This window comes from Blennius ocellaris, assembly GCF_963422515.1.
Source record: "Blennius ocellaris genome assembly, chromosome: 4".
NCBI classification, from domain to species: Eukaryota; Metazoa; Chordata; class Actinopteri; order Blenniiformes; family Blenniidae; genus Blennius; species Blennius ocellaris.
Genome location: NC_137653.1, coordinates 4,571,126 through 4,594,978, shown reverse-complemented (window position 1 = coordinate 4,594,978; position 23,853 = coordinate 4,571,126). Strand labels below are relative to the sequence as shown.

General features: G+C 41.0%; 2 protein-coding genes across 3 annotated transcripts in view; one reads left to right on the top strand and one right to left on the bottom strand.

The window, feature by feature from the left end:
* Window positions 1–23,853, top strand: part of cenpp (centromere protein P) — a gene marked incomplete at its 5' end in the record, with an annotated part of 81,590 nt that overhangs the window by 29,799 nt on the left and 27,938 nt on the right. The window lies entirely within an intron of this gene.
* Window positions 6,659–19,500, bottom strand: aspn (asporin (LRR class 1)). Of its 2 annotated transcripts, none has more exons than XM_080495186.1 (8): window positions 19,228–19,500; window positions 15,090–15,359; window positions 12,087–12,199; window positions 9,944–10,157; window positions 9,343–9,453; window positions 9,081–9,174; window positions 8,583–8,721; window positions 6,659–7,929 (listed from the first exon to the last, which is right to left on the bottom strand). In XM_080495186.1, exons 2-8 carry the CDS (start codon window positions 15,328–15,330, stop codon window positions 7,729–7,731), a joined length of 1,113 nt encoding a protein of 370 aa, XP_080351312.1. In that variant the 5' UTR covers window positions 15,331–15,359; window positions 19,228–19,500; the 3' UTR covers window positions 6,659–7,728. The 2 variants fall into 2 exon arrangements, with proteins under 2 accessions (XP_080351312.1, XP_080351311.1); XM_080495185.1 differs by lacking the exon at window positions 19,228–19,500 and adding an exon at window positions 18,679–18,718.

Genomic DNA, 23,853 nt, shown 5'->3' with positions numbered 1-23,853 from the left:
ATATTTATTTTTCAACAGAATACAGACAAAGCAAGGTTTTTTTTTTTTTTTTTTTTTAACAAAATTAGCATTGACTTTAGATCTGAAGCAAAAAAATGACCAAATCCTGGAACTAAACAGACGTATCAGGATTCATATGACCGCTTGTGAAAACGCTTGTTGCATTTTCGGCCTCAGTTTGCGCATCAATGAAAACACAACTTCTTCAAAACTGCTCCCGGTGGAACTTTTCAAAAACACTCCGGCTCCGTCAAAACGAGGGAAAATGCAACTTCGACTGAAATGCTGCTGCCGTCACAAGCAAGTTCTTCTGGACACGCGTCACTGATTGGACAATAACAATAATGGCGGCTTCCAGAGTGTCATGACTCCGAGTCCATTTCCTCCTGGGACTTTTCATGTAGACATCGTTTTCAAAATGTTGTCGTGTAAACGCGAAAGCATTCTGAGGACGCGCTTCGGTAAATTACTTGGTGTGTCTTTAACCAATGCTCGTGTTAATTTGTACTTTTGTCCTTTTTTTTTTTTTCATTGACAGAAAAGCTGAAAGCCTGTCAAGTACCCACTGTTGCGCTCTGGTCCATCACTACCTTATATACTACGACGGCCAATTGCTCACGCTGTCATGCACACGGTCAAGCCAAAGTCATTGACCTGTTGAGTGATTGACGAGGTTTTAGGATCTCGAATCAGAGACTGAAACGGTAGCTCTCCATTTTCCTAACGACGGAACCATTGCCCATTCTCCACTTTATATCCCGTGAACCCGAGCTCCCTCTGTGCCTCCTCTGCCTGTTGCCGTTGGCGTCTAACCAGCCTCTCCCAGCTTCGCGGCGTAATCATCAGCACTCGCCATATTCTCTGAAGACAAACATGTCAAAAACGATCTCAAAAATGGCATGCCATGAAATCCCGACATTTAATTTTTTTTTTTTGCCAGTTCTACTTTGATGGAAAGTACTCCTGATGCTCCGGGCATCAATTACCAAATTATCATCAAACTCCAATTCAGCATGATTTTGTCTCATCTTCCGCCAGTCGCCTCGACGGAGCAGCCAAGTTCCTAAATTAAACCGCCTCAACTGTCACTGTAGAGTCAAATGTGACAAGGCTGATCGCATTATTAACTCATCAAATAATACGTTTGACTTGAACCAAGGTTTCAGGGTTACTAAAAATTGGTGAGAGTTTTTCTTTTTTCTTTTAATCAAGTAGTAGCAGCAGTCGCTGTACTTTTTCATCACCTAAAGTCTAATAAAGGTAACAAATACTGCGAAATGCCCGATTGGTTGGAGAGGTTTTGCGGTTGATTGAGCAAACGGGAGCATGGAAAAGTGATTTAAATTTGTTGACGTTGGATTTAAAATACTCGAGCTGCAGCGAGGGACAGGTGATTTACTTCAGCAGGCAGTTAAACAGTCTTCAAAGTGGATACGTTCCTGCGAAGTAGCAATAAATCTGACACATATCACAGATTTACAGTTTCTACCAAAAGCGAAAAGAAAAAAAAAAGATGGAAAATGAGAAAGTGTCCACTGCTTTTTTCACCTGAGTTAACTCACGGATTGCTGGTGAGAAGGAGCCGACCCGGAATGAGGAGAGGAGGCAGAGCAGTGAGGCTGAATGGTGCTAATCTGCGTGGGAATACCACATCACAGAGATAATCAGCTTAAGTGAACATCGTGCCTGGTAAAATCGTACGACGGCGGAATGGTTATAAAGGAGGAGACAAAGGGATTTCCAATGTCTTAAATAACCACTGCTTGAGTTTGGTGCTGAAGACGTTGATGAATTACTGTGACTTTAATAAAGCGCCGCACAAGTACACGCATTAATCAATGACTTTAAAGAATTGAAAACATTTAAAAATGAGTCGACTATTTCAATGTGACAATCAGATATTTTGTGACGCTTCCTGAAGCTGAAGGTCTGAAACAGAACTGGATTATTTGCAAAGAAATCGCACGCTATTACAGACCATTATCAACAAAAGTCGAGTTTCTTTTTTTTTGTTTTTATTTCAAATATTATGGTGAAATCCACATGATGTTCATTCACCGTAAGGAGACAGACAAGCCTTCATATGTCGTCGAGCTCTGATGATGCCGTGTCTTCCGTTGCGTTTTGGGTGTTTGTTTCCACGACAACGGCGCCCACTGCCACTGCGCATGCACACCACAGCTGTAGTAAATGCTTGTTCTGCACATGTACGAGCAGATGTGCAATAACGACAATGGCGGTCTGGTGTCATTGACTCCCAGTCCATGTTCTCCTGGGACTTGGTAGTTTTATAATCAATATAGTAAGAACCCAACTTTGTCATCCTTCTGCGCAAATGTCCTTTTCCACTGTTAATGTTTCCATTTCCGTGTAAACAGACATCGTTTTCAAATCATTGCCATATTAACACCAAGCTTCTCTGAAATGGAAATGCAAAAATATTGTGTGAAAGGGGGGGGCCTTAATTTGTGACTCTACTTTGGCTGTTTGTTTCAAGGCGTATTTCATGACAAATGAGCAACTTGTCTGCTTTGAATCCAACCTCTTAGTTGCAGTAATGTCCAGCCGAATCAAGCAGCTATAGACTGGCTGATGGATGAATCTCTGTTTCTTTCCAGGCAATAACCTGTATGTAAACATGTGGCGATACTGCTCATCTATTTATTTATTTTTTATGGATTCAGCAGCTAAATACTCAATCTGTGCAGGACAGCAAGTCTGTCGACGTAGAAGTTACGGATAGAGAACTTGAAAGATGACACAGGAGATGACAAGAATGAGCGATAAGCCCGAGAAATGCAAAAAAGAAAAGAAAAAGAAGAGTGAAAGCAGAGGGTGAAGAGAGGTAAGAACCCTGAAGTTAGGTGTGTGTGTGTGTGTGTGTCCATGTGTGTGTGTGTGACTGTGAGACGTGGCAGGATGAGGCCTGGCCAACCGGCAGATCTGTTCCATATGTTTCCTGGAGACAGAAAGAGGCAGCTCCCCTCTACCCCACCCTCTGCACATAGAGTCTTCATTTAGAAAGACAAAAAGCCTCCCCGGAGCTGCGTCGCCCTGCGCCCGAGTTCAGACTCACTCTCAGCTGCAGATATCACTTCTAGGTAACGGTGGACCCGTGGAAAGCAGCTGACAGGTGTTTGGTTTCTGGAAGTCTGCATACGCTGACTGCTGTTTGGTCTCCCAGAGAGACCAAGGGGTGAAAGTGAAAAAAAAGAAACCATTCATGCACAGCTCGTCACGTTTTCACACCGGTTTCATCACATTCACCACTCCTGTGTGTTTCGCAGCTCAAAGTGATTTTGTCAGCAAGGCAGCCGTGGAGAAACGATCGTCTTCCGGCTTCAGCGGCCACCATGTCTCAATTATGGCTTAAAGGCACGAAATAATGAGCTCATGAATTCAGTGAAACTTTGTGAAATCACGTCTTCCCCAGAACCGTTTTTTTAGCGAGAGTCTGACTGTACTTCAAACTGCGTCATCTGAGGCTGTCACTGTTTCACATTTTCACTTCACGATTACAGTTCTGTTACAATATCAACAGTAAGTACAACCTAATAGGACAGATTGTACCAGATTACATCACACATTCTATCAAAGTCGTTTGTATCTTCATTTCAGGTGTGTTTTGGTATATTTCACTATATTTGTGGCTTTTGTAGTAGATAAAGGATGTTGATGGGCCTTTCTTTGCTTCGCTAAGCACAATAGATGAAAGTCTATTGGAAACCGTCGTCTCTACCAATAAAGGATTAAACACAAAAAAATAAACCCTCACAACTAACACATACTGGCCTGAAATAAATATGCAAGCAGGCAGTTTTGAGCTCACCGGTGTGCGACAGTACAGATAACTGAGCTTGACTCGTCCACAGTGGGTATACCTTTACCTTAACAGACCCTACTGGGACCTTACTGTCACACTTCCCCAACTCGGGCTACTTTTACTCTGTATTGTGGCCTTAATACCTCAAATAATCAATTGATCTTGGCTTTACTCCAACCACCAAAATGACTGACTAACTCGTAATGGAAGGGAAATGCGGCAGCCACCCGTCCATCTATCCTTTCTCTATATTCCCCCTAAATTCTATACCTGCAGTATCCAGATAGTTGCTGAAGGCTATAAAGGCTGAAATTAGGTCAACGTTTAGTGTCATCGTCATTAAAATCTGGAGTTTCTTAAACTTTTTTGTGATAGAGACCGATTCGCTTTGTGCTTATAGAGGAGGAATCTATTCTCCTCATACAAGTATAATTTATTGGGTCCAGTGTCATAACTAACAGTTTCCTGTAGTTGAGTCACTGTAATAACAATCAACTTGGTCGTATGTCCTTACGAATGTTTGTGTACTCACCATTGTTAATGTTTATGGCTTATTGGTCTTGTTTGTCGTTTCAATGCAATATTACACAACAGCACCCACTAGTGGCAACAACATGAAAACGATGGCATTTTCAGTTTTTCCTCTGGTTTTCTGTAAACAAACGTCGTTTTCATAACGTTGCTGTGTAAATGCAAAGTTTTTCTGAAATCAAACAAAATCCTCAAGTGAACAGTTTCATTTTAGATTTTGAACAAATGTTTAGAAAACCATTTTAAATGTATAGAATAATAAGTAATTACCAAATACAGCTGAAGCTACAATCTTGTCAATTTGGGCAAATCCAGTTTTCAGGATATCTTCATTATTTGACATACCTGTAGCATTTAATTGCGATTGACTCTAAACTGGTGACATTATTTGGGTGAATTTAGCAGCAGCACAGATTTAAGCCTTTTTTTGATTCAGATTCGTGATGCAGAAGAACCAAAAAAACATGACTTCAATCCCACAATCTGGGTTTTATATAAAGTAGTTAAACATAAAATCTACTTGTCAAAATATTGGTAAAGTCTTCCCTTTGGGCGTTTTTTTTTTCTCTCTCTTAAACTCCATGCAAGTGATGATCTTCTTATCTGACCCTCCACAAAAGCGAATCATCAACATCATTTTAAAGTCTTGGCTCATGCCTGCATTCAATAATGCGATCTGAAGCCCAAATTGATTTAGACGGCAGCATTGCAAGGAAATCATCAGTAAAACGATGCAGAGGACTCCTACAGTTTCCAAGCACTTAACAGTGCAGCTGTGAGAAACATCAAGTCTCTAGAGCGGTGTTGTAAAAACCTAAGTAAAGTAAGCTCAAAAATGTACAGTGGAAAGTTGTTTTTGTGGGGTGAAGGTTCGTCTGAGCAATGAGTTAAAGATTTATTCAACTTTTCACCCCCTCCACTGTTTTCCAAGTATGGCTATTAAAGTATAGACAGGCTCGATAGCCTCAGGAAAGCTCTGTCACGTTTAAATGTGAAAGAATTGCTCCTGGATTGGTCATCAGCTCTCCAGTTACACTGGGAGAAACGCTTCTGCTTGTCTAAAACTTTAGCGTGCAGTGACATCTGCTGGTAGATGAACGAATCACCTCTGAACGGAATTGTTGGGGGAAGTTCAGAGGCTGTTATTTGTGCATTTTAATTTAATTCTCAAGGTTGAATAGAAAATTGAGCTTGAATGTTCATCTAATTTTGTTTGGTTTTTAATTATTTTTTTTAAACAATGGCAGAACATTTGATAGACAGGCATACGTTTTGTTGCTGGTCAGAATCACATACAAGATGTTTCTGACTTTTACTTTTTTTTTTATTAAATGTAACTTATGTTTCTTAAATATTGATTAATATGCCAAAATTCATGTGGAATACATTATTTCCTTTTTTGGTTTTGCACCTTTTTTTTTACACAAAGAGGTAAAGATGAGTTCATGAATCAAAATAAATGTTGTTAATGGTGTGTGAGACTAAAGCCGTGCTGTTCGTCAACCTGCTACTTTACCTTGAATTGTGACCTCATAGGATCCGGCTTGTGTTGATAATTCTTTGAAGAGCTTCAGCCTGGAATTTGATTTCTCCTTTCGAACTAAAGTAATGGACATTTGTGACATTTTATATATGGCTTCCCCTGGTAGATTCTCCTACTTTTTTTTTTGAGATTATGCTTAATCCTGAGCGCTATTATTTATAACAAGATGTAAATATATTTTTCCATCACTGCACGTTATATTCCTTGGTCACCTGGCCATCACTATCCTTATATAGACTTTTACATTTCTACAACTTTTCAAAATATTGTTTTTTTGTCATGTTTCTATAGAACTGGGGAAAACATAGTTCTATTATTCTGCACCATCAACCTGAATAGGATCTGAAACTAAATCTGATTAAAAATTTGATGCGATATTGAAGAATCTCCAGAGAATGTCTTGAGGCTATTGTTTTCAATCCTTTTAGAAAGTTTTAGATATTGAAAACATCAAACCACTGCACTTTCTGATATTTGTACTTCTTGTACTTTAATGAGATTCTGTCTGACACTTTATGTGATGCCATGTAAGTTTGTCTATTGAGAATGACTAAGATTACCTGTATATAGATATAAATATCTAGGGAGAGAGGTCAAATTTAATGACTGACAATGAGAGCATTTTGCCATCATGCAATCACATTAATACACTTACTTTGGGTGTTGCCCTTTAGTAATCAACAATATTTCCCTGCCTTGCCACTAATAGCAGGCCAGTGGTTTTATGTTAAAATGAATATTAAAAACACACGACGGCATAGTGGTGGAGGTGGTACGGGTTTATTCAAAGACTTCCTCAATAAATATAGCACCATTCAGAGGAGAAAACATTGGAAACAACGGGAGCATGTTGGACAGAAGACGCTCTCGGATGCTGCAGGTTTATAATAACCTCCCGCTTTTATAATGACTTGGTCTGGGTGCTATAGTTAATGAATACAACGAGACTCGTATGTTTAACTTTCGATCACCGATTGCTACTTCTCAGCCTTTCAGAGGACACACATTTTTACCAAGGACAACGGAATGATTCAAACTGTTGAGACGTATAGTCCCTAAATAAGACAAAACAAACATGCAGTGAGATATGATACATCCGCACAGAGACTTGGGTCTTCAGAGTGACTTATTGCACTGAATAATGCCAACGTCAATGACTGACTGTACAGACTTCTGCTGGAACAAAAAGCGAATTCACTGTGAAAGGTCCAATTATTGCCAGAGGGACTCCTCTGATAATCACAGATATCTGGACGTGATAATGCAAGTTACAAAGACAATGGAAACATGTTTTTTTTCTCTCTCTCTCGCTCTCTCTCTCGTCAATCAGTTTTGAAAACTATGAAAGGACAAAACAAATTGTTAAAACTGCTTCAGGATGTAACACCTGTTATATCAAGGAGTGCCGTTCATCATCTGACCAGAGGGAGGCACTGTCCTCCAGGAAAAGTGTAACACGGTGGATTTTTGGGAGGCAAAAGGTAAACAAAACAACAACAACAACAAAAATCCCCTTTCAAAGATGGGTAACATTCCTATTTTGGTCTTAATTGTTGTGTTCTTGCTCTTAAATACACTTCCTGCATTACTCTCTATAGCTGCTGAAACATCCTCGGCTTGTAGCTTATGATTTACAATTCATTTTCCCTGACACAAGGTTCATGTGTAGATCTCTTCAACATTCAACATCTACTACAATATATATATATCAATATAATGAAAAATGCATTTGTGTCCGTCAACGACTGTCCCTTTCGAGTTACAGATGTGTTGTGTTGTATCGATTGAGAATCTTCTCCTGTTCCGTCTTCTCTGCTCCTGAGCCGCCGCCCTACTTCTTCCTGAAGTTTCCGAGCTGGACGCCTCTCCGTCCGGTCACGCAGCGAAAGGTGGCCGGCTGGATGTCCCAGTATTTCACCGGGTTGGCAAACAGGCTGATGCCCGTGTAGAGATTTTTCTTCGGCCTGGGCGCGATGGGGCAGAAGTCGTTGACTCCCACGCTGCTGATTTTGTTGGCATGGAGGTATACCACCTGAACAGACAGAGAAGTGTGCTTTGAATAAAAAAAAACAAAAAAACCAACGATTTGGGAGTAATGGATTAATGCGGTTTTTACCACAACCTTGGAAACTCGACATCATGGAAATGATCATTGTGACAGTCCGTCATAAATGTTATGAATCCAAACCCGTGTTCTTATGCACATTTGCAGCAGGCGGCTCGGCGGTTTTTTGGGTTTGGTGTGTCACTTCACAGAATTAATTAAAAAAGACAACAACCCGGGTTTGTCCTGGCTGTCGTTCTGTGTGTGGCGTGTTGCAATATATTCTCCCAGTTGCCTGTGCGGCTCCAACGGCCTCCTCCCACAGTTTAAAGACGTCCATCATTCTCTTTAAAATAGCTGTCAGTATTAATGTGTGGGGGATGTTGAAGTAAGATTGAACAGTTTTATTTTGAGTTGTGAGAGCCAGTGTTAAGACCCAGGGCTCAGGGTAGGAGACGGGGAAACAGGCTGTATTTATTGCATGTTTTTTTTAATGGTTTTGTTAAAATTCGGTGTGATCTGCCTGTACCTTTCCTACTTTGGTATCAACAGCTCGGGCTGCTGTCGAGGCTGTAGGAGCAGATCTTCTACGCTGATGATGTTGTAATGATGATGTTGGTAATACAGGCGCAGGGTCTCACCTGGAGGTAGCGCAGGGAGTTGAGGCCCGGTGGGACTTTTCTCAGGCGGTTGTTGTCCAGGTGAATCTCACGGACGCCGGGGATGTTGGCGAGGCTGCCGTTTTCTACAGACTTGATCTGGTTGAACCCGAGTCCAAGTCTGAAAATGTGCGGGAAGATTGGATGAAGGTGTCGATGTTTGTCCTTTAATTTAATCATGGAATTTATAAAGGCATCACAAACCCGGACAAGAAACACCATTCATTCATTCATTAGTGGGTATATTATATTAAATTAAGCCTATTTGTTTAATAAACATATCAGTATAGATCTTTGGCTTTTATATCAGAGGACACCTTGAATGTGTGGCTGAAATAACTTCATAGTATGAAGTTGTTTTTTGTTGGTTACTTGAGTTGCAAAAGTAGTTGAATGTATTTGAACAAAGGAGAATTGAAATCATTAACAGTTTGGGTGAATATATTTTTTTAAGAATGAATATATATATATCTTTTTCACCTCTGCAGGTTTTTATATCTGATGAAGTCTTCTATTTCCACCTTAGAGATCTTGTTGTAGTCCAGGCTGAGCTCTGTGATGGATGACGGGAGGTCTGGGAGAAACGACACAACAGTGGATTCAACAACTCCAACAAACACATTGAGCTTTTTCAGCGACTCTGGTTGATTACATTTAATGATTTGGGAAAAGCAGCTGTAAGAACCAGAATATATATATATATATTTTTTAAACCCATTCACATATGAGACGGGTGTCTCACCTTTAGGTATGGCAGTCAGTTTGGCCTCTGCTATACCGATGTACAAAGTTGACAAACCATTGAAAGCCCCGAGGTCAATTCCACTGTTGGCCAGAGGGTTGGCGCCCAGCTCTGTTTAGACAAAAGCAAAACAACAGATCTTGATATTCATTACATCTGCAGACAAGTCGTTCATGTTGCTGTGAAAAAGGATTAAAGGACTTTAGTCAACTTGAGTTTAGAAGTCATGAGGCGTTGCTGCTCCACTAAACAGGAGTTCAGTGAAACGGTCAAAGAACGGCTCTTCATTGGTCAGTTGCTGCGGAAGGTTGTAGATTTTCAACAGTTTACTGACGAGACCTTGTAAGACACGTTGCCAGTGATTCAGTCTGGACTGTATAAACTTATCAACCTCTAAATCAGGATTGTAGGACGACCGTACATTCATTTTTATGTGTTTAATTTTATGCAAATGCCGTTTCAATCAATCTGCAGGTTGATGCTGATGCATTTCTCTCGTACACACAAAGACCGAAAGAAACTTTGGACCTTTTATGGTGATTGATTGTCTTTGAAAACAACTATTGCATATCTGATATGGAGAAGCAGAAAGGGGCTTTACCCAGCACGTGCAGTTTCCTCAGGCCTTTAAACGCGTCCTTCTGGATCCTGCCGATGTTGTTTTCGTGAAAGCGGAGCTCGATGACATAGGGAGGGAGATTGGCGGGGATCTCCGTCAGCAGGTTGTAGGAAAGGTACAGCAGTCTGAGGTTGTTCATGTTTCTGAAGGCTTTTGGGTGAATCTTGGAGATTCTGTTGTTTATCAGAAACAGCCCCTGTGGTGGGAGAGAAACAAATCCTAATACGATATAGGCGACGTGTCCAAGTAGTTTGGAATGATCATGAGTGGTGAATACGAGAACCTGTTCTTTAACAGTGTGAGAAAAATCGTGCTTAATCTGTATTAACACCTTGTTTCAATCTACAAAAATGATAAAAACACCATCATCATATAGTTATATCAGGTTCATGTCAGGTTGTGATGAAACCATCGTTTGATCACTCAGATTGTGGATCGTTCTCACTGTTTGTTTTGACTATACAGACCTTTTTTTTTTTTTTTAAACCACTCAATGTGGTCAATTTCCAGCTGAGAAATGGCATCGAGATCAAAAAACGAAACTTGCTCCTCAGCTGGAAGTGTTTTAAATCCTGTTTGTACTCTAAAGCTTGCAGGCTGTGTTTGGACCAATTTCAAATGAGCAGTTTCCTCTTTTCCTCTTATCTCGCAAGTATAACAGCTGCAAGATGTCATGGCCATTTGCTGGTATCTTGAGGCTAAATGTGACTCGTTCTCGAACGTTTTGGAACAGATATTCCTTGTTTTCTACTGCATGTACTTGTGCTTTGTTTCCATTTTCTGCGAGATGGAGAGGTAATTCTGACTGGGCTCAGCTCTGGGAAAGTTGGCGTACTTCCTGACTTGCACTGCTCTATGGGACTAAGCTCATTTACATAATATAAAAGTTTATTTTTGAGTGAAAGGTCATCCCTCATGTGAAGGACAAGCATATTCACCCGCTGGCCAATGCGTCTGGTACACAATGTAATAGTTAATAGAGTGGCCACAGTAGTAGAAGCATCTCTCAATATAATACCTCATAGCTTAACATATCAGACAGACATGTAGAAACAGTTCATCAAAACGGAAAATTCTAACTAATTAAAGACAGAAAACAGGGCAGGGAGATTGTACTGGCCCAAATGTCGGCTTGTGTACTTAATGAAATGGTTCCTGAGTGTGGGGTGCGTGTAAGAAAACACTGCAAAACAACTATTTAGTGTTTTTATTGCACCCTTCACTGGCAATAGTAACTATTCTACAACTATAAAGATCCTTTGAGATAGGATTGGGGTATTTTATTTATGGAGGGATGAGTTCCAGTTCAGTGTTAATTTTCAAGCACACAATATGTATGAGAATTAAACTTCTAATATCAAATGTGTCTATTCGCTTCCACGGATATTTCATTATGCTTCTCGCGGCAGCAGGAGAGATCATGCTGATAATCGGAGGTCAACAATACAGTCATGTGTGGAGCTTCTTCAGCTCAGCCTGGAGGCAATGCCAGTTTGTTGCTTACTATTCATTCAATCAGAAAGGAAATGTATGTATTTGTACGTCTCTGTCGTGAATGGAATCGTTGTTTGGTGTGATGGGGGTGTCAGCCATGCGCATTGTTTCGCGGCTGAGCGGAAACCGACTCACTGTGTCGTTTCAGCGTGACGACATGTTGTGAAGTTCACAGTGTTCAACCATCGTCACACTCTACAGCGACCTTATAGACCGTACCGGCACACGAGATTTTTAAGATTACTTGAATTCAACGACATTCTCTACCAGCTCGCGGTCAGACGTCTTGTCCTGGAATCGCTCGGCTCATTTTTGGGTTGTTTTACCTCATTTGAAAATAAAATTTCATTTTTGTAATTTTTATCTTCTGTCGGAGCTTTTTCTGACAGAAGTAAAGTACTACTTTTTTTGCTTGCAGGAACGCAGAGCTGCACTAACATGCATATGAGGTATTCATCCCAATGAGCTCGTTGAATCGACGGGAGAAAACAGTTAGTTTGAATCATCCAACTTAATAAGTTGTGTGTGCGTGTATCGACCGATGCAGCTCCGCCAGCATTGCTTCGTAAATCTGTGCATGTGGAACAAACTTCTTCCTGCGTGTTGTAACAAATATTCTGGTTTGTCTTACATAAAGCTTGCTCAGGCCTTTGAAGTCGTCCTCCTTGATATCAATGATGTCGTTGTTTTGGAGATCAATCATCACGGTGTCTTCGGGAATCTTCTCCGGTACATCTATCAGACCTGGAGGAAAGGAGAGAAAAAACACCACCAAATCTCTGATTAAGGCTTGTGTCACAACTGTGAGTTATATAAAAGGTACTGACATACAGATGGCGATAATCCCCACAAAAAAGACATTAAAACCACATATCCCATAATGCCAATTGGCTCAGCAAATAGAAGTGTGAATCAACAAGACAAGAAAGTAAATGCGATGTTTTTACTGAGGTTTTTTTTTTTTTTTTTTTTTTTTTTTTTCTGGAAATGGTCCAGAACAGAACATCGGCTTGATATGAGGACACGTCTGTATGTTTTTACTCGCTTTTCATGTTTTGAAAGAAGTAATGCATCAAAGTCTCGGATCTATCGTTCACATCTTGTATTGAGCTTTTGTGTGTTATTTCATCTTGTCTTTTTCATCCTCCTCTTGTGCCGCTTCCCGTTACTGACCCAGCCAATTTTGAACCTCACCGTTTGTTGTCGTGGTTCCTTAAATCTGTTTGCTTTGTGTTCTAGCCTGGTTGTCACTCACTGCGTGCGTTTGTCGGGACATGTCAGCCTCCAGTCAGCAGTCAGAGTGTCTTTGTATTTCTTGTGTGTGCATCGCCTCCAGCACTCTTTGCCTTCCTGTATATTTTGGATCTCATAATTCACTACTGTGTTTTCATGTTGGTTTTTTTGCCTCTGTCTGACCCGTGCCGGGTTTTACTGCCTGTTTCTCCTCACGATATATCGCACAGTTTTCACCAAAGATTGACTGAACGGCAACAAATTGTATTTCCATTAACAGAGACGGGATTTCAAATGGAGAAGAACAGTTTTATCAATCAATTTAACTGTCAAGTCAAAGAGCACTGTTATTTGGAGGAATAAATCTGAAGGCACAAAAACAACATAATCGTATATAAATTGCAAATCTCATTGGTATTGCTATTCTGCTTTACTCAACATCAGTATTTCATATCACGGGACCCTAGTTTGGTACTGTCTGGTGAAAATAGTCTGCGTTTTCAATCTCACTCCTCGTTGTCTTTGCATTTAAGTTTCTGTCAAGTATTTCATTGTTCTCGTCACAGGGGCCCGTATCTGTTTTCATGCGAGTTGCATGACAAGCTGAGCATTGACTGAACTTTTCCACCTTCCAATAAAACTGTCACCACACACACATACAGTAGGCCTCCATTCAACCCGCAGGCTCCCACTGTACACTGTGGAGATCGATGTGTCTGCCTTCAAAGTGCTCTCGGTAAAGCTTTGGCTATAGATCCCTGCAGAAGAAGAAAAAAAATGTTGGCAGAGGGAATGTTACTCTGCACAGTGTCATATTAGATTGACTGTATCTGTTTCCCTGTAATGAAAACAGCTGATGTTTTCTTCTATGCGAGTTCTGAAGGTTGTTCATATGAAACGGTTGAGCTGTCCCATCATTGGGTATGAGATCATTTCCATGGTTTATAGCCAACCCTGATCACTGTTTCCAACAGGTTGTTTAGAGTGATTCATTTGAGCCAAATACCAATACTTTCTTCAGACTATCACTGCGCAAAAACAAACCAGCATTGTTCTCACTGAACTGCCTGGGATTGTATTTTCACGCGAGTCGGATCGATTTTACAGTATTTTTCCTCTGATTGTGTGCTCATAGTAGTGCAAACGTTTGTCCGTGCCGTCGTCTGGTTAATAACAAAAGTCTAGTTTTCTTCACTTTCGTGTTGACATTTCTCACATCGGATCAAATGACCTAATAAACGCACCTGCCGGGCAGCTGTCCTGATGTTTATCCTTCCACGTTTCATACACAGCAGCGTAAAATGTAACAGGCATTATGGTGGTATTTTTTACCAGCTGTAAACTCATAAACCGCTCGTAAAACATAGAAAGAAAGAAGCAGGGATTGCCCAATTGTGCAGTGCAAATACTACTCTGTTGGTAGGATGCTGGGCGTCTTCGGTGGTATTGAACCAGTCATTGCAATCAGGTGTGCCGTGGCTGGGAGAGCCTAAAACCTGCAGCACCAGGTCTTTCCCGGACCAGTTTAGTGTGTCCTGTTTTCAGACTCGATTTGAATTTACAAATGAACAAATGAGACACAACATATAAGTGAAAACGGAAAACTTTCTTTGCGTTTCCCGAGGGTCCATTTACACAACAACGAGACTCCGGCCCGCTGAAAACTGAGCTTTTTGAAAAGCCCCATCTCTGTGAAAACGGAAAAGTCAGTTTTCCGAAATGCTGAATGTGAGCATGCGCACCGCAGCTGTAGTAAAAAAACAAAAAAAAAACCCACGACTGGATCTCCAGGAAAACGACATTGTTTTCAGCGTTTCTGCCATTTCTATTGGAATGGACGTTGTTTTTCAAAGATTGCCGTCTAAACAAAACTTAAACGAAAAAGTAAAACCAGGGTTGGTCTGGGTATAACCGAATACAACAGCTGTGAACAGAACACTCCCTCGTCTTGCTTGAAGAACAACCACGACTGGAAGTCAGGATAGCACTTTTCCCTTTACAGCAAGAGTGTTCCAGCTGGAGTCCCTTTGTTACGTTAGTGGCTTTTGAATCATATCATATGGTTTAAACTCGTCTCCATTATACCTACAAATTCAGTTATGCTCTCATGAAATCAGTTGTAACTTTACTCTCTTGTCACCTGCATTAATCAGGATTTCTTCTCAGGAAAGCCTCCCGCTACCCACAGATCTACTGCCTCCTCAAATGTTGAGAATCCATGATAAACCCAACAACAACCACCACATGCTCACACATTTCAAATCACTTGACCATCATTTGGTTGATCAGAGGATCAGCGTCTTGCCCAAACTTTAGATTATATGACAAAACAATCTGCCGCCTGAGTCACAGTATATATATATATGTATTATATATCATTTCAATGCCGAGATGTTCTCACCTTGATCGGAGCACTGCACCACTCCAGGTGAGCAATGGCAATTAGTCGGGCAGTTCTCGTCTTCATCGTTGTAGTCGTGGTCGTTGTCGTGGTCATTGTCGCCCTCGTCATCATCATCGTCATCGTCAGCCGAATCCGCCATCATGATGTCATAGTTTTTCATGAAGTCCATGACGTTGATTGGCTGGTAGGGTTTGGCGTTGCCTAGCGCCAGCAGGCAGAGGAGGAGGAACGCCCTCATGGTTTTCTCAAGGAGCAACCCCAGAGGTGCTGTGGGAAGAAACATCATGTTATTATTGCCACTTACAGCTGAAGTTTATTCAAATAACATAAAGCCTCTCGCTTTGCATCTTTATGTACGTTTGTATCTCATGTATTTCTTCATATTGTGTTATTGGCCATAGTCCAAGTTGGTGCACTTGGCAGGAAATTAACAATAAAATCACAAGTCCTGTCTTCAGTCAAACGTTTAAATCATTATTGAGAACAAAGGGTCCTCTGCCAAACGCATTGAATTACCAGGTGTCCTGAACTGAGGTCAAAACTGAACATTTAGGAAAGAATACACCCTTATGCACGCACACAATTAGGCTGAGGAAATAATCTCTTCAAGCAGTGTTTTTTTTTTTCTTTCTTTTTTTCCCCCCCGCAGCTTTAAGAGAAACCCAGAAACACACGACTCAGCTCATTTTGTTCCTCATGTATGAGTAATTCCACTGGTATTCGTACTGTAATGGTAATGATATGCTGCATAAATGAAAACCTGACCCGAGCCAGACTTGGCACTTGGAACAGTCTAGGAACCAGACTGGGCATGTGAATCTCACTTTTATTGTGTAATAATCTCCCATTGTCCAAAACACAAACCCACGGTGCCTTTTAAACACAACTTTACATGAACATCTGCTATGTTTTATTGCGGTGTTGCCTGACCTCAGGGCTGGACCTCTTGCAGGGTGACAAGAAGAAAAAAAAACTTTAATCTCATCCTACGAACATTATTGGAAAAAAGACGATGCACATTTATGATACATGAAAGAAAAAAAAAGCTTTCGGATTATTTATATATAAGTTTAGTTGTTTTTTTTAATCATTATTAACATGTAAGCTGAGTGCGGAGCTCTATGGAGGTCTGTGTTTATATTACTTGGTATCGATGTAGTGCTAAAGTAATACCCTTGAGTACTAGTTTCCTAAAATTGAAATGTAAAACTGAATGGGTACATCACTGCATTTTCAATTTAGGTCAACACTAATTAATTTTTTTTCATTATTTATTCTTATATGACTGATTTACGTCACCGATCAATACCAATCAATCATATATACACAGATTGCATTCTGCCAATAACAACTTTCAATAACAACACAGTTTAACCTCCCAGAGAGCTGTTTAATTTAAAGATATAGTTTTCACAGAAACCCATTGGTCCCAGCTTGTTGCACACCGTGGTCACATGAGGTTAGCAGTGTTGTGAGTAATGCACTACTTTGTGTCACGCTACTGTAACGTCTCGGCAGTAACACGTCACAGACAGATTTCTGTTAAGTAAAACAGTGAGCTCGTTATTTTAGTTGTACATGAAAACAGTTGTAGAGCTGTTCTCTTCCTCTGTCATGCTTCCGTGGCCAATTTGGAACCCTGTTACTATTTATTTAATTTTCTTCTCTTGTGTCGAATGCGTGTTTATTCCTAAATTACCCGAATCCTCCTCAAATAAAACATGGAGGCTGTTTTCACAGGACTGCAATGGCAATGTAAGGACTCGTTTACAACTTTTCAAATGGAAAAAAAAAACTTTTGTAGTGTTATGGGTGTCTGTCTCCACGACAACAGTGCTTGGAGCCACTGAAGGTGGAACTTTTTGAAAACGCTCCCTCTCCGTGAGAAAACACAACTTTTCTGAAACGCTGCTCCTGCGCACCAAACGGCAGTAAATAGTTCTTCTGCACACACACAAGTAGATGGACAATAACAACATTTTGCCTCCCCGTAAATATTCTCTTGCTCGTTTTATAGTTGAGAGTCACCGTGACAACAATGTGTTTCCATACGAATGTAAAACCTCTCATTGTTAATGTTCACAGCGCATTGTTCTCTGCGTGCATGTGTATGTGGTTTCATTACAAAAACAACCAACAGCACCCACTAGTGGCCCTACATCCGTTACATTCCATTTTCCATGTAAACGGAGGTCATTTTCAAAACCTCGCCTTGTAAATGCAAAACATTTCTGAAGCGAAAATGCAAAAACATTGCCGCGTAACTGGGGACTTAGGAATGCTAACTTGTGTTTATAACACCTATATTGTCGGCGGTTTGCTCGATCAAATCAGCTGTTTCATTGACACACTGTTTTCAAAACTGTTTCCATCCACACCAGAGTTTTCCTCTTACCAGCTGATCATCAGTTTAACTTAGTGAGTGAATATCAGCTAATGAGTGACGGCAACACCACAATAATGCAGCCTGAGAGACAGGCTTCGCTGCACACGACTCCCTCTCTCTGAGTAATAACTTCCCTTTTATTTGTGGTAAAGAGTAAAGTATGTCAAATAACTCCTGCTGCTGGTTTTCCTGGAGAGTGAAATGGACTTTACAGCGGTGCTGATTTCACCTCCCGAGCACTTTTCAACACAGGAGTTCAGCTTCATTTTTGCTGCCTGATGTAAGAATACATGGCGAAAACAGTATGTGGTGAGAGGGCATGCAGAGTCCCTGAAGGGATCGCTTTCAGTAAGTGCTCCTGTTCTTCTTTTTTTTTTTTCTTTTTTCTATTGGTGTTTCCATGAAGGTCTAAAAACCTTGATTGGGAATGAGTTCCTGGGGCCAACGTAAATGTTTGTCCAGCTCTCACCTATTGGCCAGATGTGGCGATTCACTGAATGATTTATACGTCTTCCTCCGTTACGCGTTCGTGGAACCAAGCAGAGTGGCTGCGACCGCCTGGTTGCGTGCCGCTGCTGCTCTGCAATGGAAGCTGAGCCCTTCAGCCCAACGTGGAGTTCGCCCACAAATATTTGATGGTGGTGGAGCATCCTGCTGCGGCAGCAAATACCGCTCGTCGCAGACCCTTCTGCTGCACCCAGAAAGATTCTTTCTTTCTTTTTTCCCCCTCTTTACTCCACTCTCCGCTCTCTCATCGTGTGTTTTTCCAGCATGAATGCTGTTTGTGTAATTTCTGCTGCTGTTGTGTTTTCTCGTCACTGAGTCAAATCAAAGCTTCAAAACTAATAAGTGTGACTTCAGACTGACGCAGAGGAACTCTGACTCTCGTGAAACCAGCAAACTAGAGGCAAAGTAATTGTGCTGCATTGTCCAATGTCAGCTTTTGTAGTTTGAAGGTTTACAAGGTGCTTTGATTGACATGCAACATGTAAAAGGAAAAGATAATACTGTGTTAACAAGGTCAAAGTTAAGAAGAAAATATGACAGAAATTAACTTTTGTCCTCTTGAAGGATTAGTTAAAAAAAAATAAAAGTAGAGCAATGAAAATGATCTAATTTTTCTTTAAAGAGAATTTTCTGTATGTTGATTTTCAGCAATAACATTTCAATATTTAGTCAACAATTAATCAAAATAATTACCTTTTGGAATGTTTTTTGTTCCTTTGCTCATCATTCATTCAGACAGTTTGCACCTTTCTATTGTTTGACTCCAAGCAAATTTACTTTCCATTTCTTTTTCCCCATACAAAATCAACAAACTGAACCTCGAGGCAAGTTACACATTACAGAGCCCAGGGTTTTATAAAGAGCCAAGGAACTGTGCATCATCATCATCATCATCATCATCATCATCATCATCATCATCATCATCATCACAATCCTTTCATCCCATCAGATTTTCCTTCAATCTTCACATTATATTCAAAACATTGGTGCCTGTGGATCAAACTCAAACAACCAGAGCATGTAGAAAAGTCAGGTGGTGGACAAAGTTCCACCACCTGACAAAGACTTTGTAAATATAGAAGAAGAAAAAAAGTACTTTGAGCAGCAGTAGAGGTAAAACACTTTACATTCACAAATTCATTAAAAACTGAAACATACCACAGTATGTTCCAAAGTTCCAAAGTTAAAATGTTAATTAAGAAGTAGTTCTTTTAGAGTTGATAAGTGCAGGGTGTGTCCTACCTCAGGTGTGTTTGTGTCCTGATTTAAACCCCACGCAGTGAGCAGAGCAGCAGCAGCAGGGTCCAGCTGGAAGACTTGGACTCTCAGTCAATAGATTCCCAGTGAATGAAGAACAGCATCAACCTCCCTCTTCAGAAAAAAAAAAAAAAAAACAGACCCAGAACACCCCCCTCCAATGGAAAACCTCCTCTGTTCGGGTGAGAGGTTCAGTTTCAGGAAGAAGCTCTGGACTCTGAGCGATCACACCATCCGTACGTCTTGTGTTTTTGAGGAGGCTTTGTTCGGCTGCTTAGTCATGTGCCTTTCATCCGGTGCTTTGAAGAGATGCCAGGGTCGTTAGTTTCAGACTCCTGCACGCTCAGGTCTTTATATAGAGCGTTAGTGGTACGTCTGTCACCTCCCCTTCCCTTCACAGCTCCACTGAGGCCTGGCGGAGAGTGGAGGTGTGCGGCAGCAGGGAAACACTGGCAGGCTTCAGGTGGCAGTTTGAGGAGGTCGCTTTAAGGTGCTTTTGGGAGGAATCTAAATATAATTGAAAGCAATGATTTATAAATCACATTAATCCATGTTTGAATCAATCATGTCTGGATAACATATCAGATGTTCTTCCACCTTCTTCAACATCAGTCTGGGAAGTGGAGACGCCAACAGAAGGAGAAACATGTTACATCTACAGAATTGAAGTTTCGACTTGCATGTCCACTTAAGTGTCCTCATGCAAAACAGTGAACAATATTTTTTTTCCCCCTTTTCTCCCATCGGTGGGGGACTGTTTGTGCAAATATGAACGATCGTGCTGAAAGGTTGTGGAGGATTCGGTGTGTGGCCTTGTTGAAATATACAGGCTTTTCCTCAAAGAGATGTTGACGTGAGGAGAACCTCTATATAATGTTCAGCATCGACAGAAGTTGGCCAAGTCGTAGGACCTTAAACAGCTGAATTATGTTAACTTTTGGCCTCTTCTAACGCTCATCGCGTCTGCTTTGAAATCACCTGACCTGGACACACACACAGAGATCAAAGATCAAAGATCCTCCACATCCTCCTTACTTTATTATCTATTAAATGTATTTGGTGCTCCTCAAAGTTAAGACAACCTCTTATCCACAAGGATCTCAGTCGGACTGAAGCTTAAAATTCTGATGTGCTTCACAGATATTTTTCTTGTTTTAATTCATGAATAAAATCAACCGCCCCCCCCCCCACAAAAAAAAAAAATGCTGTTGCATAACACACACCTACGTGTTGACCTTGTGTGTCCTGGATGAAGAAACTGTTTCTAGAACATTTCTCATTCTGTTAAAGTGGAGCGAGTCGCTCTACGTGAGCTCGGGGCCGCTTGCCAGAACAGTGGGTTGTGAGTCGGTTGTACATGGTAGCGTCACAGTAAGTGAGAACCAGTAGCATCGGTATCACCGTCGTCCTTATGGATTGGGAAAGTGAAAACAGAGAAGAAAGATTTAATTCACATTCAGTGTGTGTTTTGCTCTGCATGGTGTGTTTTAACAAGGCACAACAGGAAATCCTTCGGCTTTTATACTTGGGGGCAGAAATGAGAAATACCTCCCAAGAATGGAAAAGCTAACAGGAGCTTCGCTCCCTCCGGGATTCGAGTGTTATACAATTCCTTTTTCCATTCAGTCCTGGCATTTTCTGCTGAGCTGAGCTGGAACGGCAAACCTTATGGCAGAGGCAGACCATCCAAATATGCCCTGGTTTGGACCGGAGTGGGACGGGGTCTGTGTTTTGGTTTTTCGCTGCATCTTCCCAGTAGGAAATTCAGATTTTCCGAGTCATCACAGATCTGGTCGAATGATCATCGAATTAACGCAGGACCAGCTGAGCCCTTTCATGTTCACCATACAGAGCGCTCTCAATATCCACAGAGACTTCATTATGCTTTTTATTTGTTTGTTTTTTCTCAGCAGTTCTTTCTTCCTTAAAAAAACCCCAAAACTACTTAAAAAGAAACTCTTCATCCTCGAGGTCAGTTTACAGCCGGATGCTGGAGGATGAAGATGTGTCGCTTCAACACGCGCCTCAGAAAGTGAGAGCTGCAATGCTGTCACCCGTTAAACCTTCACGCAGTTATAAGGTTCGGCACGCCAATTTATTATAACCTCATTGAGGTCTGGACGCCCCTTTGAAAGCTTTTCTCTGAGTGAGGTACTTATGGTTAAATAAAAAAGAGAATTTGACTGCTTCAATGTCAAATAACAGTTAAAAAGCATCACTTTCAAACAAACCGAAGTTCCAAGTGAAGTTAATGTTGGTGTCAACTGCAGCATCATGATCTCAGGAGACAGAACATAAGGAGAAAGTTTAAATTGACTCTCTGTCTGGCGTTTTTAATTTCACCTTTTATGTTTTTGTTTTCTCTTTTGTTTGGGATTTGTTCGCATCGTCAACACTTGGATGTTGTGCAGCTCTTTCGGTTGTGCTCCCAGTGTCTCCCATAGCCTAAAGCGACGCTTCTCAAGCTAGTTAGTGGCTCTCAAATTTCAATTGGTGTGTGTGGCGTTATCCCTGCTCGTCTTTTCCAGCATGTCCTCTACTTTCAGCACAATCCCACAAATCACACCTGAATGATAAACCGGGTGAAAAGCCTCCATTGTGCTGACTGGGCGTTGTGCTTGTGGTGTTGGTTTTCCCTGCGACTCTGAGAGAAGCCATTTTTATTGTGTTTGATAGTTCTTTGTTCTGGAATAAACTTTCTGATTCATAGTTTGGTTAAAAAAAAACAAAGCTCGGTTCGGTTCTCCTTTCGTTTTGGGTCCTTCTTACCCAGGGAGGTTCAGCGCTCTCCTTTTATTATCAAGTACAGTGGTGAGGATTAGTTTGTGTTGGTCAAGGAAACCCTGATGTTTGGCCTTTACTTGTAATTTGTACTTGTAGACTGCATTTTTTCCCCTTGTGATTTCTATTTTTAGTGGAAAAAAAAGGTTTCAGTCATTTTAGATTTCACTGTCCCCTTGACAACCTTTAAATACGGGTCATAATATACGTTACACTTACAAAATAATTGAATATTATCAAGGATTGGGCTCTTATTTTGAATTGTTTAACCTGAGAAACAAGCAGCACTTCTCTTCGCTTCTGAAAAGTCCTGCTGAATTCTCTCGCAAGCTGCCGCTGTCTGATATGTAAGCAAGTCTGCATTTATGGTTTTCCAACAGAGAAACCTCAGACTCAGTTTCCAGCCCCTCATAATCACCGCCTCATAACTGTGCGCTGAAACAATACCCTGGTGAGAAGCCAGATTTTCAGTTTAACCCTTCATCGGCCAGCTCACCCTATTTTTAAACATCTGCGCTCATTGTAGTCGGGAACAGAAAACACGGAGACCATTGGTGTCTATTCAATTTATGTAATAAAGGGCAGTAGGACTCAACGGTGACTCGGCTGCAGCAGCATATTTTAGAAACTTTTACAAAAATTCAGGAGAATTCTGAAGAAATCTTGAAAGATTAAGTATTTCAAATCAAGAATACCAGTTTTATAGATCTGATTGGACCCTGATGGTTGTTGGTTTTCGTCCGTCGGCCCCGTGGCAGCACGCATGCTTTGTTTCCATGAAGACCAATGGCCTCACGATATATCTCATTACACTATGTTCCTCTGAACATGAGTTTAGCTGGTGGCCCTCTGTGTCCCTTCATCGGTCCACAAACGAAAGCAACCTTTGAAAATGGTGTTTTTTCGGAATGGCCGTCAGTTGCGTCTGAGAGGTCTGAGAGGTCTGGTCGGGAATACCTCAGCCTCTCAGCTGGCTGGTCCGCCACACAGACGACTGATTCAGTAGCTTCAGCTGTCCACAGTAGGAAATTGGTTTGTGGAGAAAGAGCGAGAGAGAGAGAAAAAAAAAAAGAAAAATCCATGGCGTAATTGTTGGAATTACTGCGTTCAAACTGCCAATTAAATATTAGAGATTATTTCCTGATGGAAGATGGTCTGCGTTCCTGACGGGGAGGTGGTCAGGATGTCTCTTTCCTTGAAGGATTTCATACTTTCCAAGCCGTCAGACGTCTGCCGTGGTTCTCCACCGCTTGGAGCTCTTATGCTCCTGCGTTAAGGAGAATTTCCTCCATCTGCGGCTTTTTTAAAGCTGGAAGTCAGCGGGGCAACTTGTGAGGTCGAACGGTGCCAGAAAGTTGCCTCAGTGCATGTTGTTGCTTTTTAGTGCCTCAGGAACGCCGTCCTGCCAGGAAATATTTTTTTAAAAGCTGCGACCCCGAGACTCACTGTTACCTGCTGCTGCTGCTTCTGAGGGCGTCGCCATGAGAGACCTCACAACAAACCACTTCACCCTCCTCATCCTCACACGTGGCTTCTTTGATACAAACACAGGATTTCAGCTTTGGATGTGGGAAATGCAGTAAGGTTCACCTAAAGAATGAAACGTTTTGGGAATGGATTTTAAAAAAAGAAGATGAAGAAATTTTTTTTTTTTATAAAAAAGTGTTCTTTTTTTTACATTTTATTAAAATCTAAATAATTTGTAAAATAATATGTAATTAATTAATTGTAATTATATTTATGGTGTATTATATATATATAAATATATATATTATGTATAAAATAAATATTTTTAAAATTTATTTACAGTATATATATATGTGTGTGTGT